Source organism: Lissotriton helveticus, chromosome 2_1 (assembly GCF_964261635.1).
Source record: "Lissotriton helveticus chromosome 2_1, aLisHel1.1, whole genome shotgun sequence".
In the NCBI taxonomy this organism is placed as follows: Eukaryota; Metazoa; Chordata; class Amphibia; order Caudata; family Salamandridae; genus Lissotriton; species Lissotriton helveticus.
Window position 1 is genome coordinate 1,109,450,392 of NC_136059.1, and position 19,568 is coordinate 1,109,469,959.

The following is a 19,568-nucleotide window of genomic DNA, read 5'->3' on the forward strand; positions in this document are numbered from 1 at the left end:
TGAAATAACGATGCCTGGTTTCAGTAAGTTCAAGAGATGGTGTTGTTGTTGTTGTTAAAGAGATTCCAGACTAGAAGACACTTGTCCAGTGCCTTCAGTAGGGACTCCAAAATATGAAGTTTATTCCAAACATGGAACTGGCCCTATTATCTTTGTCGACCTTTGGGAAAAATACACTAAGAATGATGGTATTTTACAATGGCCAAAGGATGGTAGTTTTGAGCCATGTGTGTTGGATAATTTAGAGGAAAGACTATTTAAGAGAAAAGCCTGGCCGGCAATGTTTGATTCATTTCGCATTTGGCGAAAGGAGTCAAAACAGAAAGAAATAAAACAAGCAAAAAGAGATAAAGGAAAAAGAAATGTCTGTTATACAGGCTGCTCAGCAATTTAAGAACAATGAAACTGATCGTGTGATTGAGGTTTCAGATAGACAACACAGTATGGCAGTAGATAAATGTTATCCAGCTCTGCCTACTTCTCAGTCATTAGATGAGAAGAATGAAGAAGATCCTTTAATGTCCCTTATGTTGTCTGCTCCACCGCCTTATGTACCAGCCTTGGTTCCTTTACCAGTACCTGCTATATTACCTGTTATACCTCAACCTTCACCTCTGTCTATGCCTCAACCTATGATCCCAGTTACTACCGCGGGTTCTGTTGTAATACCTCCTGTAACAACGTTAGTTTCTACCTCTGCGACTGTGACACAAGCTTCTACTACACAATCAGTTAGAAGAAAAGATAGTGGGTTCTTTTCAGCTTTAACTCCTTTCATGAATAAAGTACGTAATTCCCCTATCATGAGGAGAACTCTTAGAAGTCAGCGTCATCTCGATCTTCATGAAGCAATGCTACTCCAATCTCAGGCTCAAAAATGGATGACAAATGGTAATATGTATGGGTCATCCGATATTCAAGATCTAGCTATGCAACGGCCTACATCTACTCAGCGTTATGTGTTTGATCTCATATGTGAGGTATTGATTCAAATGTGGGAGAATAAAATACAAGATGGCCCACCTAGGGGATTAATAGAATTAAGAAGGGAAGTAGGTTCTGGAGCAGCAATTGGACAGGATTATAAAGATGCAATATCGAATTTAGTAGCATATAGAGATTTTCTATCTGGTAAAAATTCAGGAACATAAGGAATCGTTACAACAGACTAATTATATCCTATGCGAGAGGTACAACCAATATGGTGCAATGCTGTGCCAGGGGCTAACCCCCCTGTGCTTGCTCATTTCCAACAGGTTTGGGTACATGTTCCGTGGAAGAGATCAGAAGTTATTGCGTTAAAACAAGCATACCTGATCCCCGTAAAAACCCAGCAGGATATTATAAAGAATTAGTGCAAAGATTGTCCTCTTGAACACTAACATTATCAGATATAGATATGTTGATGGGTCAAGTAATTCCGTCCGAAATATAGAATAAAATTCGTAGAGAGGATCACGCTGTTGAATTAGGTGCCGATTGGGCTGCTATTCTACAAGCAGATCAAAGACAAGTGGGTGGAGCTAAGCCAGAACCAATGATTACAGAACTGCCCAACAGAATAATAACACTTATGAAGACTCTAATGCCAGCACAAGCAGTTAATTGGGATAAGTTGTCCGCCTGTAAGCCAAAAAAGGATGAGTCTGTGTCTGATTTCTTTACGCGTTTCGAGGAATCATTTGTTGATCACAGTGGACCAGATATGGCTACACCAGGTGGCCAAAGATTGTTTGTGGATAAGTTAGTCTCAAATGTATTGCCGGAATTATCTTCGAGGCTAAAAATGTCCGAAAGTGCGTGGCCTGTGGCAATGCCTTTGGGAATTTTGACGATGGTTCAATATTATGAAAATAGGGATTTAGAGGAGAAGGAAAAGTCAGAAAAGAGCAATAAAGACCTTAAAACGAAAGTTTGTTTGCAGCAAGCTTATCCACCCCGTTCTGCTCAGCGCCCGTATCAGCCACTTCCTCAATTTCAGAGGCTGTTACAGAAACCTGAACCCTTTGTTCCAAGGTCTCTATTGGGTCCTAATCAATGTGCTTATTGTAAGGAGGAAGGTCACTTCAAGAATAGTTGCCCGGTTTTATTACACCGAACTGGTGATATGTCTGGGTCACGTGGCCGAGGTGGCTAGGGTAGGGAACGAGGTAGATCTTATGATCAGCATCAGCGTTCCTTCTCCCCTCAAATTTCCACGAATTATTTTGATCAGCAAAATACTCAATCTGCTCAATACTACAATGATAATTATTATAACGAGAATGAGAGTCAAGATTTTCATACTAGCTAGGACAGCCATAGACCAAGCAAGGGAGTCATATCAGTTCCAGTGGATCAGAATGGGCCTTATGTTGAGGTAGTTACATTAGGTGTTTCTGAGCCATTCCTATTGGACACTGGTGCAACAAAGAGTTCTATCATTCACTCTAAACTCCCTGGGGCACCTTTGTCTGGCTTAACAAATATTTCCGTAGAATTTTCTGGCGCCCCAGTTAAAAACCCAATTTCTCAACCTTTGCCCATCTCGATAGGACCTTATGATCTAGAGGCTTCACTTATTTTAACAACTGTGGTGAAAATTTGTTGGGTCTGGATTTATTAAAAAGATTGTATGCAACCCTACCTTGTTCTCCTTCTGGTGTACACCTCACTTTGGGTAGGGAATTGATTTCCCCAGTGTATCTGTCTAAAGACAAACTTCCCCCTGAATTGCATGCTCTTCCTACTACTCTTTGGGCTACAGGTCCTAATGATGTTGGCCTTTTGCAAATCCCGCCTTACGTTTTCACCCTCAAACCCAACATTAAGTTACCACGCATTCCCCAGTACAACGTTTCCAACGATGGTGAAAAACCTCTTTTGGCTATTATTTATGATTTGATTCAGAAAGGTGTGATTGAAGAGACTAGAGGGAATATATGTAATAGTCCTGTTATACCTATTCTTAAACGTACTGATTCTTCCCAACCCCCCGCTTATCGCTTTGTGATCGATCTCCGGGAGGTTAACAAGATCGTGATACCCCAATTTCCCATTGTCCCAGATATCACTGCCCTATTGACAACAGTACCTGCTTCTGCTACTTGGTTTTCTGTAATCGATTTGAAGAATGCATTCTTCAGTATCCCCATTGCCGAAGAAAGTAGAGATATTTTCGGCTTCTCTTTAGGAGGCCGAAGCTTCCGATTTACATGCGCTCCTCAAGGCTATTGTGAGAGTCCTTCCATTTATAGTCAAGCTTTAAAAACACAGCTCGATACTCTCACTTTACCTTCAGGAGCCACTCTTATTCAGTATGTAGATGATCTGTTTATTTATGCTAATTCTGAAGCTATTTGTAAACAAACTACTATGACATTGCTACGACACTTGGCTGATGTTGACCACAAGGTTTCACCCTCTAAGATGCAATATTGCCGACAGAAAGTTACCTATTTATGTCATCTCTTATCAAAGGAGGGAAGACAATTAACTCCAGAGCGTATCCAAGCAATTGCTCAAATGTCTGTCCCAAGCACACAAAAGGAGGTACATGCCTTCCTACGCATTACCTCTTATTGTAGACAATGGATTCCAAACTTTTCTCTGTTAGCGAAACCTCTATTGGCACTCACTCTTAAAGATACACCCCAACCTCTCCCTTGGACTGCAGAATGTCAGAAGAGTTTTAATGATTTGCGTACCGCCCTGTGTTCTGCTCCTGTGTTAGGTACTCCTGATTACATTAAAACCCTTTACACTTTACGTCCATGAGAGAGAAGGTTGTGCATTGTCAGTTTTAACACAACAATTTGGGGACAAGCAACGCCCATGTGCTTATTTTTCGGCCACACTAGACCCAGTGGCCAAAGCGTTACCTAGTTGTTTGAGAGCCACAGCAGCTACGGCAGTATCCATTCGACAATCTGCTGGATTGGTGTTGGACAATGCCCTTATTGTTATGGTGCCACATGCAGTAGATATCCTTCTGAATAGGACAAAGACTCAACACCTCACTAGTGCTCGTTTGTCAGGGTACGAACTGACACTTTTGGCTAGTCATGTGCATATTAAACGATGCAATACCCTAAACCCAGCCACATTGATACTGATCCCAGAAGAAACAAATACTCAAGAACAACATGATTGTTTCTTCCGTACAGAAGAAGAGACAAAAGGTAGAGTTGATCTAAAAGATACTCCACTCTTGAATCCTGGCGGAATCTTATGGGTTGATGGCTCCTGTTTTAAACTCCCCAATGGCGAGACTACCTCAGCCTATGCAGTTACGCCTTTGCATACAGTTGTAGAAACTGCACATATTAGACAGAATTCAGCCCAGGCAGCTGAATTGATAGCTCTTACTACAGCTTGTGTATTGACTACAGGAAAAAGAGTGAATGTGTTCACCGATAGTCAATACGCGAGTGGCCCATAGTTTTGGCCGCTTATGGAGGGAGAGAGGGTTTCTCACCTTCCATGGTGCTAAGATAAAACATAGCGAGTTGGTGAATGACCTTCTCGAATCACTTACTTTGCCTACTCAGATAGCAATTATCAAGTGTAGTGCACATAAGAAAATTACTGATGATGTGGGTCAAGGACATGTGTTTGCAGACCAAATGGCAAAAGAAACAGCTAGAGACGTTACAAGCCGCATGTATGTTGCAGGCCCTGCTAGATGGGCCAGACAAGGAGGAATGTGTGAGGACACAATAGAAAATGTGAAAATGATCCAGGAAGAAGCCACAGAAAAAGAATTGAATGAGTGGAGAGAAACTATAGGAATGTTAGACACAACAGGGTGTTGGACAGAATTGTCTGAACATCAGCTCTGGTTACTACCAGATGCCTATGTGCTTCTGGTTGTTACCATGGCACATGGTCCAGCTCACATCAGTGCTAAAGGAATATGTAAACTTGTAGCTCCTGTATGGCAGAATGAGGGTATTCCAAAATGTGCAGATAATCTAGTTAAACACTGTATTGTTTGCTTGATGCATAACCCAGGAAAAGGAACACCAACCCCAGCAGGTCATTTTGCTCCTCCAACATATCCTTTTGAGGTGTTGCAAATAGATTATATTCACATGGAGCGATGTAATAACCGTAAGTACCTCCTTGTGGTGGTGTGTGCCTTTTCTAGATTGATAGAGGCCTACCCCCTAAAGGACAATACTGCTCTATCCACAGCCAAAGCTCTTTTAAGGGAGTTTTTCCAGAGGTTCGGCTTGCCCCGAATCCTCTGGAGCGATAACGGAAGCGAATTCGTAGGTCAGATAATGCAGAAAGTATGTGCAGGTCTTGGAATAAGACAAAAATTTCATGCAGCAAATCACCCTCAGTCAGCAGGCTTAGTTGAATGTTATAATGGTACTCTTAAACTTAAGCTAGCAAAAATACAGGCCAGCACGGGTCTTGCCTGGCCCGATGCTTTACCCTTAGCACTATTGTCCAGTCGAACAACTGTTCATTCCCGTATCGGACTTAGTCCCTACGAGGTTTGTTTGGACGCCCAGCAGATATATGGGGAGTCCCAAGGCCAAAGAAATATTCTGACAGAGTACCCATTGTTAATTGATTATTTACATGACCTCACCACTAAATTGCGTGTCCTTCACCAACAGGTACAAGATGCCTTGCCTCAGGCTTCAACTGATCCTGGACATGACATACACCCAGGGGACTGGGTGTGTGTGAAAAATTTTCAGCGATCAAAGAATTTGGAACCTCACTGGAGAAGGCCTTGTAAGGTCCTACTGACAACGCGTACAGCTATAAAGGTGGTCGGCAAAAAGAACTGGATTCACGGTGTGCATTGTAAAAAGGTACCTTTGCCGTTGCCTAATGACCAGTGGATCCGTGATGGTATTGGTGATTTTGAAAGTGAAAGGATTCCTCGATTTGTACCTTTTAGCGATGCACACCTGTATTGGACCCAGTCTGAAAAAAAAGATGATGACGTCTTGCAGGAAGCTGTCCCATCACATCTGAGGTTGAACACAACTGATCCAGAGACACTTTTCCAAAATCAGACTATGCCGAACAAAACCAGATACAATTAGAGAAACTAAAAACAATTAAGAGATCTATTTTGTGTTTTTTGTGATATTGACCATCTAATTAGGTTGCAGGGTCGTGGTAAGAGCCTTAGTTAGTGACCCGAGTAGTGACAATAGGTCTGCGGGACTTACAGTGTCAGTGCAGTGTCAATCTAGGCATCATTTTCGATGATCAACTTTCCATGAAAAATCATGTGGTAAAAATTTCCTCCACCTGTATTACCATCATCAAGTGGCTTCGTAAAATCATCGGGATGCTCCCTCAGGAGACCCGGAAAACCGTAGTCCAGGCCTTAATCACCTCTAGACTGGACTACGGCAATATTCTTCTCCTGGGGGCGTGCAAAGAGGTAACCCGTAAATTACAGACAGTCCAAAATATGGCGGCTCGGCTGCTCTGTAAACTACCTAGCACATCTCCTACCTCCAACTCACTTGGTAAATTGCACTGTTACGTATTGAAAACCGCACGAAATTTAAGGCCCTCTGCTATATGCACAGGATAAACACAGGCCAGGCCCCTCCATACCTGAATACCCTAGTGCATCGATACAGTCCTGTCCGTACCCTTCGATCCTCTAATCAGCATAGGTTCCAAGTTCCCAGAGTCAAGAGAGCCAGGATGGGCGGTCGCTCCTTCTCCGTCCTGGCCCCATCCCTCTGGAACTCTTCCTTTATCTCTTCGCACGGAACCTTGTTATCTTAAATTTCGTAAAGAAGCTAAGACCTAGCTATTCAACCAATAATGTCACTTGAGCTATCTATCCGTCTTCCCCTCACCTTTTGGTCTCTAGCGCCGGGAAACCTCCGGGTAGCTGCGCGCTTTATAAGCTTAAATATAATAAAAAATATAATAGGACGGCTGATAACCACGGCTAAGTGAAGAAGGAAGACTGCCACGAGCGACATTTAGAAGATGGATTCTGCTATATTAGAAAAAAGAAATGAAAAGAATATAAAGAAATGAAAAGAATATAAAGTGTTGCAAATTATTATATACCAGATGTGGTATAACATTGTGTATTTTAATTTCTTTATGTATTATATTAACATGTGTGGGTTGGATTGTTCACGTTATACAACACAAACATATCTACCTCCCAGCTCATACCTTTTCGTACTACTGCCTCCCCACACCAATTTCGTACACTACCAGAGCATGAGCAAATTAGGAGAATGGAATATCTCACAATTCATTTATTCAACTTTTACATCAGCATCAATTAGTAATCAATACCACCGACTGTTGGGTTTGTAGACTTTTACCCCATAATACAGAAAAAGGAATGCCATATTTAGTTCTCCCCTTCTCCCTAAAAGGATCTGCTTGGGCTTACACCTCTATGTTTGCCAATGCCTATGAGAACCAGCATCGACATCCTATCAGTCCATATAGGGATCGAGTTGACGTTAGTCATGACGTGCTAATTAAAGGAATAGTGGCTATGTCAAAACACTACAACAAATTTAATGAATTCCCCACTGACGAACGACAAGCATACATTGATTGGAACGTGACACACTACGTCACAAGTCTTACAGACAGAGCCAAGAAGAAAAGATCTCCACCTATATATACTGTACCCCACCAAGGTCACCTATGTCTCCAAGGAAATGGTCAGAGTCTTAAGACCCAATTGGGAAAGAGCACCTGTAACATTACATATACCTATGCATCCCAAACTTCTCCACCATTGGTAGCATCTCAGGGAACATATTTCGTTTGCCATGATAAAGCTTACACATGGCTACCAGCTGATTTCTCAGGAACTTGTTATATGGCTTTTCTCCTCCCCCAACATATACCGCTCCTTCAGGACATCATAAAAATAAGTACAAGAGAGATGTCTTTGATCAAAAAGACACGGCAGGAGATGAGGGAGGCGACTTCCTTAAAGGATTCCTCCCATTTTGGGCCCCTATGATCAATAGTAGAAAGATCAGACATCTCATTCGAGTAGTTGAAGCAACCATAAATGAAACTGTAGGAGCCCTGAGTAACATAACCGCCGAGCTTCAGGCGGATCGCCTTATGACATTACAAAACAGTTAGACATCATTCTTGCAGACCGTGGTGGAATCTGTAAATTGATCGGATCCAGTTGCTGTGTTTACATACCTGATAACGCACCTACAGTATACCAAGCCATCTCTAAACTACACCACATTGCTGAGTCCATCCACCAGGACGAAGGAAGTTGGTCTCTGATGGGATGGTTTTGGGGATTACTGTCCACATGGGGATGGAAAATATTAACTTTCATTGGAATGATTTTAGCCATTGTCTTTTCATGTTGCCTCTGCCTACAATGTGGTCCCGCCATTTGTGGCTTTTGTGCCACCATGTGTGTGCCAAGACCTATTCCGCAGGCAGCAGAAATCATACAAATGATGTTGCAACAACAGCTTAAAGACATTTATGGCTATTGACATAGACTCAGAGTAACGTGAGTTTATGTGTTGCCTGCGTAATGGCAAAAGGAGGGTCTGAGGAAATTTGGTCCCGACTCCATTTTGCGTTACACCGCCATTTTGTGTTGCCCTCACTCAGGCAGCCTGACGAACAGAAAACTCTTGCCCTTCGTACTGCCACATATCAAATAACCCCTCTATCCTTGAGGTAAAGTCGATTCCAGGAACAAGTCCGACTCACTAATCCTTATCCAAACTGCCTGTTGGCCTTCAGTATTCTTGTCTCAACACACTAATCCTTTTTTCAAACCATCTGTTGGTTTTCATTGTCCTTCTCCCAGTCTTATACTGCCTTGCAAATTGACCTCTTTTACAATACACAAACATGTCTACCACTGTTGATTAACTCAGGGACACCATTATTGAATCACCTGTGGGTTAGTCAAAACATGACCTAGGGGGGAGGATAACTTAATTATGTGACTTCTTGTTTTTCTCAAAAAATATATCTTCTCATTGGTCCGAATTTTGCGCATTGGGAGTGCTCTTATGTAGGTGTAAAAGAATATAAAATACTGTGAGCCCCGGAGTAAAGGGGCAGTCTCCTGAGAACATACCATTGGTGTACTTCTAGGATCACTGTGCATAGCTGCAGCTAATAAATCCTGTTGTCTACGCTTAACAGAGTGTCCCGTGTCTCTGTACAACGAAGCAGGTGAACTCGGAGATTTAGGCGTGCCCTGCGCCACTAGGCCCTTAAAGGCCTGGTTCTTCAATCCACAATAAACATAAATGCTTTTCCATGGTACTCATTGGACTGCTATACAGTGGCCTCAGTGGCTTGATCATACTATGACACATTAAAAACAATAAAAGTTTATGTATAAGCTTATTTACTCTAATTCTGTCTGTACTGAGCTCTGACGCGCCCCCATCAGTCTTAGTTCGAGCTATTGAAAACCACAGGTAAACAAACTTAGCACAAGGACCTCTTTTGGAAATTGAATTAAGAATAGTACACGGGCCTGAGTCCTTTGCCCTATTCAAGTGCTCAAGGCATGTAGAGGGGCATTTTGAGAACCTAACTGCAATATTTCGGGGCAAGTCACATAAAAGAGCATTTTAAACATGAAATACATACCTGCTCTTTGAATTGAGTCTGTAAGAATTCGATCAGGTGTGTCGTACTTCGTATGATAAATGTAGCCATTCTCAATAAACGCCAGATCTATTCCTGTTAAGAAAAAAACACCCTTGAAATGTAAACAGTAAAGTAACAGTTTAATACAATAATTAGACATGACATATATAAACTGATTGTTTTGACATTTGGAATTGGAGCACTAACCTAATACATGATACTCAAATACCTGATTTTCAGAAAAGGTCACCAATATTTTTGCAAGAAAGCTGATAATCTACCAAGCTGGTCATTATATTTAATTATTTAACTTCGGCCTGTTTTTCATTCAGCAGTGTTTCATATCAATCACCACATTTACATGGTCACCGTACGGTAAGTTTTGCTGATACTAAATGATATACTGCCTTTGCAGGTTAAAATGCAAATAAAAAGGGAACAGATTGAAAAATAAACTAAACTATTAAGGGTCCTCTGATGCCTCTGGCATTCAGAAAAGTAAGAGCACCTGGTATGCACTGTGTACTTACCGAGGGCAGTAACATGGTAATACCATGCGTATATTCTAGGCAAGGGGGAACTTTGTTACACTGGAGCAACCTCTCAATTTTGTGTTACGAGAAATTCCTGAAATAACACTCCAATGCCAAGTCAGGTAATTTTACAGGTCAATTGCGACAAGAATTTAGTGTGATCACAGGGGAAGAATGCGAACCACTAGAATGCAAGTGGTTGTGGTTTGTGACACTTGTGTATTGGCGCTACTGTTTAACACCAGATGCATCCAAAATGGGCATGGAAATGCATTTCGCACTAAAATAGTGCTAAATGCTGGTTTTGCAATTTGCTAAATTTCGTTTCATTTACCCCCAAAATTTTGCACAATTACACAAAAGCAAATTACACAGATTTCACATACCCCTAGTATACACCCACACAGAGTTACTAAAATTGAATGCTGTAGTGTATTAACGAATGTGGATACCCTGTTTGCGGGTTAGTACCTCCTGCTCTACGCTAAAGGTCCATGCAGAGGCTAAAGGTGACTTGGGATATGAACCAGCCTTAAGGAATCCCACAGGTTCCGAGGCACAGGGAAACCTCGAGGTCACTGTCTACACTAACCGTTGTTTCTTTGAAAGAAATGACTGAAATGGTGAAACAAAAAATATGGAGGGGAATATGACTGGGTAAGAGATGAACCGGAAGAGACACATCTCAGTGCAATGTATAGGCATAGCATACACTGAAACAGATGCAACAGTAAGCAGCTGAAGTTGATCAGACTGCATATGTTTAAAGGAACTGCATGCATTATTTTCGTGTTAAGCTAGTCATGTGAAATTCGAGAGACTGAACCATTGCAGCACACAAATATTAGTGCAGCAGCATGGTAACAACAAGGTAAACAACTAGAATACGAGTGGCTTTGGTTTGTGGCACCTGTGTGCTTTTGCACCAGCTTTACTTTAACATGTAATGCACCCTCACATCAAAAGGAATATAAAATATAGCGCTAAACGTTGGTTGTGCATAATTTCATGTGCTTCTGCATCATTTTTGTGGCATTTCACGTAAATTACGCAAACTCAAATTACACAAATGTTGCACACCCCAAAAACCTTATTCTGAGGCGGATAGTAGGTGGAACAAGGCATGGTTAGCATGGCAAGTTTACAACCCACAAGCTTGTATGCTTGCGGACATTCACAGCTCGATCCAACACTTTCCACACTGGAGAAGGTCTGTATTTAACTCCAGCAAAGCTGAAAAGAAATTTGAAAAGAAAAAAACGTGGATTTGCACACCGGCCTCCATTTTACCAGTGAGTGTATGTATGCTAGATACAATCGCGCACTGAGGAATGCGAGCCAGAGTAATAAGTCACAGGACATTTCCAGTAGTACACCTGGAAACTAGTGCATGGCGCAGCTTTCTAGGCTACTCCTGGTAAAGTTTGTGAATTCCAAAAAGTAGAATTAGTACACCCGTTGGTAGGAGTACTTCCAAAGATTCAGATATACTGCTTTGTTTTTGTAAACTGCGTACAAGGTCAAGATGAGACTGTTGTTCTACAGCCAGACACACTGTGCTGATGCTGTCCATTAGAACACTGCTCTACCTCAGGCAAAAGAAACTCCACACACTAAAGAAAACAGTCATTTTGATCAAGGAGTAAGGGTATCCAAATGTGATCTTCACTGTACCTTGATTGAAGGGCACCTGAAACGAGAATTGAACCTACTAAAAGGACAGCTATAGTTACCTCTGCACAAATCAATGCTGGTAAGCCTCAGGTAAAATCCAATCCATTGCAGCTCCATAAAGTAGATCATGTATGAATGGCAGTGGTCGCAACATGGCAAGAGAAGCAGTAGAAATGTTACCCGCAGGGGGAGGCGTGCAGTTAGGGAAGAGAGCATTGACCAACACAGATTGTAAATTTAGATGCCTCTAAGGCCTATTAGAAGTTAATCTTCAAAATCAATTGTAAGATAAGGAAAGTACTGGAACTGGTGAAATTTGCTTTAACTATAACTATTGTAAAAATACAACAAAGTGCTCCAATTTCTTGCTTTACATTGCATAGGGCTAGTGGCAGATAGTGGGCTGATCAGAGATCCGGTATCCGCCAGGCTAGAAAGGGGACGGGGTACTGGCGGGATCCATCCTAGTGTCTTCTCACAAAGGTGTGGCGCACAAGGCAGCTCTAAAACCACACCGTGGTCACGCAAGAGCCATGACCAGTCTCAAATTAACATTTTAGTTTCAATACTTCTGAAGTAATTTGATAGCAATACGGCTCACTCCTCAAACATCTAAAAATTACAGTGTTCTATTATGGACCTTAACACAACGACAGCATGTAAACAGAGAAAATTAATAATTAAATCTGAGGGAAGTGACCTAGGAGAAGATATTTCAGTTTAGAACATAGAGGAACTTTATTGCACAAACGCCCCTTGGTGACCTCGAATTTCGTTTTCTTATGCTATTACGTTGTATTTATTATTGTAATCCCATTGTGGAAGCCACTTGAAAGGCTCGCTCTCCAGGCTGTTCTCCCATGTAAAATCAAAGCACCCGGTGTAAAGTTACCGCGTGCCTTATCGCGCCTCGCAGCACAATGAGCACATAAATATTTGAAATTACAATTGTTTGTTAATGCGCGGGTGAGCTGCTTAAACATTTCTAAACTCCTGACCTACCTGGAATGTTGCCAAAGTCCCTGTAGATTCGGAAATCGGTATCCGACGGGATAATTCCGCTCTGGAAAACTTCCTGCGCCGCCACTGACGCGAAGGGGTGCACGGCGGAAGAGGCGTAGGCGCGGACCAGCCACGGGTTCTCGGGCCCTGTCACGACACACAGAAAACTCACCAATGAGACAGACAGAAGAAAAAATCTGACACTACTAGAAGCCACCAAGCAAGCAATGAACAATAGAAATACTGCGAATTAGTAGGCAAACAGGCGTGGAATGGATTACCTCAGCTTTTCTAACTGGATCACATTTCTAGCAGTATAAAAGCCATGCTGTATGTACAGCACAGTCTAACCGAACCTGAAGGTGGGGAATTCTTTCCTCGCGACTTACATTCTGCACGCTCTAAGGCAGTAATAACAAGCACTGGCAATGACAATAGGTCTGGCTGTAAAGGAATGGTATTGTGAAGCATTATAAGTCGATAGCATGGATATGCAATTGTGTGGAAGCAAAGTACTGCAGAATAATATTGCTGTAGGTTAAAAGGTCTTCCAAATGGACCCTTCATTAACCCTCCCACTTCTAACCTCACACCTCCCCTCCTTGCTATACGATCGCTCTCTCTCCTCCCCCCTCGCCCCCCCCCCAATACTCCGCTCTTACTCCACCCACAATGCTACCTTGGGGTATCCTACTCTACAATAATGGTAACGATTAACCAACCCTACAGCTGCAAACTTCCCTCTAACCCCCAAACCAACACAACTCCATGCCCCAGAGACACCAGGATTTGCTGTAACTATATGCCTCTGTCACTCGGTCACCATGCCTCTGTGGTTAACTAAGTATGTACCTATTGTCATTCCTCATAAGAGATGTCTGTAAGTCTTCCCGCTGTCCTATACCTTCTGATGTTTGTTGCATAGAATCTCAAAAATACTTTGAACAATAAAAAGTCAGGGGAAAGTTGCACTGTCAAGCTAGACCTAAAAACCCATCTAGGTTAATGAATGCCCTCCTCCCATCTGTGCTGTTGCCAGAGAACACCATAAATTATCTGGTTATCTAAGACACTAATATTTTTACAATGTCATGTGAGTGCCCCTCCCTGAAAGTTCAAACTCAGCCAGCAGGATGAATAACAAAATAATCACAGTTGCATGGAACACAAGCACATTTTTTTAATGGAAGCACCCACTTTTTTTCCCCAATCAAAACATGTGCTCTGTCTCCTAACATGTGGGCGGGGCTAAAACCCCTCTCTACTGTTGCTCACATAATTGTTTGGCAATCCGACCATGAACACCAAGGAGAGGGGACTGCTACAAGCAGAAGAGAAAAGTTCACTTGTAGAACCACCCAGGAAAAGCTGTGCGGCTTGCCAGACAACGGCAAAGTAGAGGTAGAGTAGGCGTTTGCAAAATATGGATCTTGAATGATATAAGACGGTCACTCACTTGCGATAACCCTTCTCAAACACAGAAACAATAGACAAGCTCTTTCCTACTGTTAATCTGTAGCTACCGTGTTACCTTGGGGCGGGAACGGAACCTGCACCTCATAAAAGTTTCAAGCACTGCACGCCCAGAACCACGCATAGGACATGTCATCATATGCAGTCACACCCGTGTGTTCTGCATGGGAACGAACCCTTGCAAAATACTTAATTTATATATTTAAAAATAGCTTATCATTGTTTTTTTGGCAGTTGGCTGACAAGCTGGGAGGAGGATGAATGCACGTGAATTAGTCAATTTAGTTACCATACATATATGCGATAGGCATATGCCAAGGGAATGCAAATGAGGCAGCTTTAACTCTGCAACTATAAAGAGGCCAATCAGGCAAAGGTGCCTTTGATGCAGCTTGCCCAGCCTCATGGGTAGTTGATCTGAAGAGTGCACTAACTTATTCTCTCTGCACAGAATCACAGCTAATTCTGGTCATCAAGAATGTGCAACATCTCTTCACGCCCAAAGTACTGTGTAGGGTCGCCAAGAACACAAGAAAAAAGGTCTTCATTTTGGTGGTATTCTGTCAAAACTTAGGGAAACAAACTAGAGAGAGTTATCAATACAATTCCTTTAGTTCTGTTTTAGATATTCATGATCTGTTATGTTTGTTTTCTCTTCTGATTGTGTTACGATTACCATGGGGTCTGCCAGTTGAACTGCCACGATATAAAGCATCTGTTACCCTTATGTGGTCTTGTTCGCGCTATATAAAACTCTTCAAAAAAAGAAATAAAAAGCTTACGTGAGGGAACACTGTGCATCGTGTAGAGCTGTAAATAGCCTAAAGCTCACTCAGATGCCCAACAATAGTTACAGAAAGCCGAAAAGAAGTCTTCTTTGAAAGAATCTTCATGTCACAAGAGTTTAACTTTTCTGAATTAGTCTTGCTAATAGCAGTTAGAGGAGAAGAAAAGAAACCACAAGATGAGATGAAACTAAATTGCCTCATTGGTACTAGAGAAAGGAGTTTTCTGGTCGTATCCATCTGGCTACGACGGTGTAAGGTACATTTTATTAAGTGGCCACTTGAGAGCCTGATTCCATCAGATGCCTGCAAAAGACCATTTCCAACAAGCAGATAAGATTGACGTTTCTTGATATGACCCAATGGCACAACCTCAGGCCCTTGCTCTTATATTGTAATCTGGAGGAGGACCACTTCCTGGTAGCCAACGTAACACCCAATGTCTTAGAGAAGTGGCCTAAGTGAGTGATGGATAACTCCTTACTATCAAGTCCCCCATTGAGCAATTGTTGTGAAAATGGCAAACCATTTCCTACATGGAAAGTTCGATCTTTTTCTGGGGGAGGTGGATGTACTTAGCAATATGTATTTATTTTTGCAGTTTTATATAGCTCAAACTCAGCCCAAGGGCATTGGAGCGCGGTTTATGAACAAGTTACATAACACAAAGTCAGATTTTTTCTTTTAAGTGATTTACCCAGAATCACAGGATGCTGAGCCGATGCAGAGACTCAAACATGGTTCCCCAAATCCAAAGTCGGCAGCTCTGGCCGTTACACCTCATCTTCTCTCTCAGGTGTCCAAGAACTACACATAGCAAGTCCGGGTTTGTCCCACTAGGATGACTAAGTATTGGGTGTTGTCTAAGATCTTCTAAAGGACTGTTTTGGGCCATAACAAGCATGTCATTTGTAGATTTCTCCAGGAACAGATCCACAGTTTGTTAGATACCTGATTGGAGGGGGGGGGGGGCATTTAAAGTTTCTGGGTCTGCAATGGCCCTGGTGAGCTGAATTCTCTTTGAAGAACAAAGAGTGGCCCTTTGAGTAGCTGTCAGAAAAACAAGACTGATTAGGGTCAGACTAAGAACAGTAATGGACTCTGCTAGCTTCCTTGATGAAACGGTCACCAGGCAATATTCAGTTGGGCACTGCTGTGGACCTTCTGCAGCTGCCAAAAGGCCAGGATCACTTCAAGGTGTGAGAAATTAGGTTACTGGTTGAGGGAAGTCAAACCCTACTCAAGCAGGAACCACAATTCTTGTCAGGGTGAAGTCACAAGCAAACCCCAAATTAATCAGTGCTAAACCCTCTGGTAGCTTTTCACAGAGCACCCAGGCTTAACTTAGAAGCACTGTGTAAAGTATTTATGCAGCACTTCAAACAGTAATAAAGTGAAAACAGTAATAAAGTGAAAACAACACAAGAAAAATCCAATCAGAAGAACCAAAGATATGCAATTTTAAAGAATTAGGTGAAAATAGCACCACAAAGCGCTAACTGTGGAGATCTGGTTGCTCTAGACCAGGACAAACTTACAAGGTCGGTCTGAACACAATAGAGCGCGGGACGGCTATAGAAACCCAGTTAGGCCAGCTGAACAAGAGTACCTTAAATCCTGGTTGCAAAGAGTTGGAGTCCTGCGTCGTGGATGCAAACTGAGGCGGTTCAAGGTCCTGGCTGGAGATGCAGCATCAGTTGTGAGACGTTGCAATACGAGGTTCTGCGTCACCATCGAGGAGGCTGTCAGCAATGGGGTTTATGATGCGCCACGCATCAGATGGTTCAGAGGAAGCTGCTGGCTTACAATGTGGAGTTCTGCGTCATCGTCGAGGCTGCCGTAGACAAGAGGGTTGCGATGCAAGGGTCTGCGTTGGGAATGCATTGAGCAGCAGTAACTCCGATGAGGCTGCGAGGGCAGTGCAAAGTCCTTATACCGGGAAAGTCTGTGCAGCACAGGCGATGAGTTGGATCTGCTCGGGGTTGCACTGCACAGCAGAGGAGATGCAGCAGTTCTACTGGGTCCACGGATGGGCAGCAGAGCACCTTCAGGCCCACTTCTAAAGTGTCCGGGACTGGAGTGGCACCACTTGGCATGGTAGGGCTCACAGATGGCAGAATCCAGGTGCTGGGTTCAAGGTTGTTGGGAGCCTGCTTTGTCCCTGAGGGTCTAATCAGGAGGCCAGCCACAGCCAAATAGGCTTGGAGTCACTCTTCGGTCCTGAGTTTAGAGATGCACGTCCAGTCCTTCTCACCCAGGCAAGAGGGCTGCAGGTCTGCACAGTACGGTAGCAGTCATTCAGAGCAGCAGTCCATCAGAGTGGCGGTCCTTTCAGCAGCGCAGCAGATCTCCTTCCTGGCAGAGTCCACAGGTCCAAATTGTACTGAAGAGTTGGGTCTAAGAGTCCACTAGTTCTACCTGGTGCCCACTTTTAAGCGGACAACGCTTCCCAAGGTTTCCACCACCGAGGGGTCAGGCATCCCCTCCTCACTGTCATACGAAAGAGGCACCGGATTCCATCAGTAAACACTCTGCAGATCCACAGAGCACAACCTTTCTTTTTTTCTGGATAGCTAGCCAGAACGGAGCTCTGAACTCTTCCAGAAGGCCTTAATGGGCTTGAAATAGGACATCAGCAATTTCACCATGATTTGGAGAACCTCAATGTAGAGACTGAAGATGTTTGTGCCACTGGATGGAAAATTGATGTCTTCTTCTAGGGCCATCAGCCTTATTCACACAGATCAAACTACTGTGTTAACAGTCTTGGCATCAGCACAGATTATGCCCTGGCATATCAGCAGTTTCTGGTCTAACACTTCCTTTTCCAGGCTATGCATGAATTTATCCTCCTGGACAGAGCCAGGTAGTAAGGAAGCAAGAAGATTGAAATCGTGGCACAGGTGCAGCCAGTAGCACACCATGACGCCATGCAATTAGCTAGCATGAACAAGATGTCTGGATTATTAATTTCGGTCTCTAGGATTCAAGACATTTTTACCACTTTGCCCATGTGGGAGGATGACACCTTAACTTTCAAGAAGGCTGCTATCAATACATCAGGTTGGTTACCCAAGTCACAAATGGAACATACTTTGCATGCTCAGTAACTGGTATCCAAGATATTAGAAGCAGACAGTACAAGGAGCTCATTTTTAAAGTATTTGAGGATAAAAGACTTAATGACGATCACTGGCACTGAGGTGAGAGGACGAGGGAGGGCATAGCCATTACCAACTTTTTCGGAGGAAGGAGCGCCTGTATTTGGATGTACAGAGTCAGCACCAGCTTAAGTGTCAGAGGCCAGTTCAAGTTCTGGGACAGCAATGAATAATCTCCTGCAAGGAGAGGGCTTGGGAGAAGGGTGAGATGAAACAGTCTATGGGCATATTGGTCTTATTGGCCATCTGAACACGACAGCTAGAAAAGTGTCAGTAGCGATGGAAGTAGTAGCAGAGATGGCGCTAAAAAGATTGGCGGCATTTCAGAAGGTGAAAGGAGGGAAAGAGTATCTGGTACGAGAAGCTGGACAAATGCCAGTGCATTCTGGGAAGTGGATGGTCCAACCAGAGCCAAAGATGCCTACCTGATTTTCCACTAGGCACTCAAGAGCACAGAAAATAGTGGGAAACCAGCAAGATGACAGCATGTTGCCAGAGTTTCTACATGGGCTGGCATGCATAAACATCCAGCTGTTCATGATTCAAGGGACTAGAAGTATATGCGGAGTCCTCCACCCTTGAGAAAAGCCGAAAGATGGACGACTGATTCCTGCTGTCAGTGAAGCCAGAGTTTAGAAACGAATCAGGGATTCCTGTGATACTTTTATGTCCCAGCATATTTAAATGAACTGCCGTGACTCGCGTTATTCCAACCCGGGGGAAACTACAGCGAGGGCTTCGTGATGTCCAAGTGACCGAAAAATCAAGGTAAGCACAAAGTTAGGTAACAAACGAATGTGATCTTAGATGTTCGTAAAATACAGAGTGACCCCATATCTTGAAAGAGAGAGCCACAGTGTCTGAGGCGCAGTGCCGTGGCCTGACGTTGGGGGATGCGGGTGCTGGCGGTTCGTGTGGGGGGCTCCGCGGCGTTACATTATTCCAAGTCTGGCGCTGCTGAGCCCATTATGGGGTCGCTGTCAGTTGCATTTCTCGGCGGTAGCTTATGGGGTCAGGATGGTATGCCGTTGTCGAGTAAGGGTTTTCCTATCTGTAACCAGTAGGAAACTAACAACACCGTGTAAAAGGTTTAGTCACACACGATCTGAAATATCTCATAAAACACCAATGTTAGCTAACCGGATCATAATCTGAGCATCTATGTATGTTTAAATAATAATCATAGACAGACCGCTAAAACGTAACTAGATTCTCATTAAATCTATACTTTTTGTTTTATTCATGCAAAACAGAAATTAAATAGACGAAAACCACAATGCCCCTGCACTAGTACAGAAAAATTATTATAGAGGTGAATGGTAGCTACAAAGTCACTCTGCTAA

General features: G+C 43.1%; 1 protein-coding gene across 2 annotated transcripts in view; it reads right to left on the reverse strand.

The window, feature by feature from the left end:
• Window positions 1-19,568, reverse strand: part of ERMP1 (endoplasmic reticulum metallopeptidase 1) — a 689,629-nt gene that overhangs the window by 298,595 nt on the left and 371,466 nt on the right. For both annotated transcript variants that reach the window (XM_078675921.1, XM_078675920.1), the window contains exons 5-6: window positions 12,807-12,953; window positions 9,598-9,690 (exon numbers count right to left, since the gene is read on the reverse strand). In XM_078675921.1, the coding sequence (XP_078532047.1) occupies window positions 9,598-9,690; window positions 12,807-12,953 (240 nt within the window). The remainder of the gene's footprint in view (window positions 1-9,597; window positions 9,691-12,806; window positions 12,954-19,568) is intronic.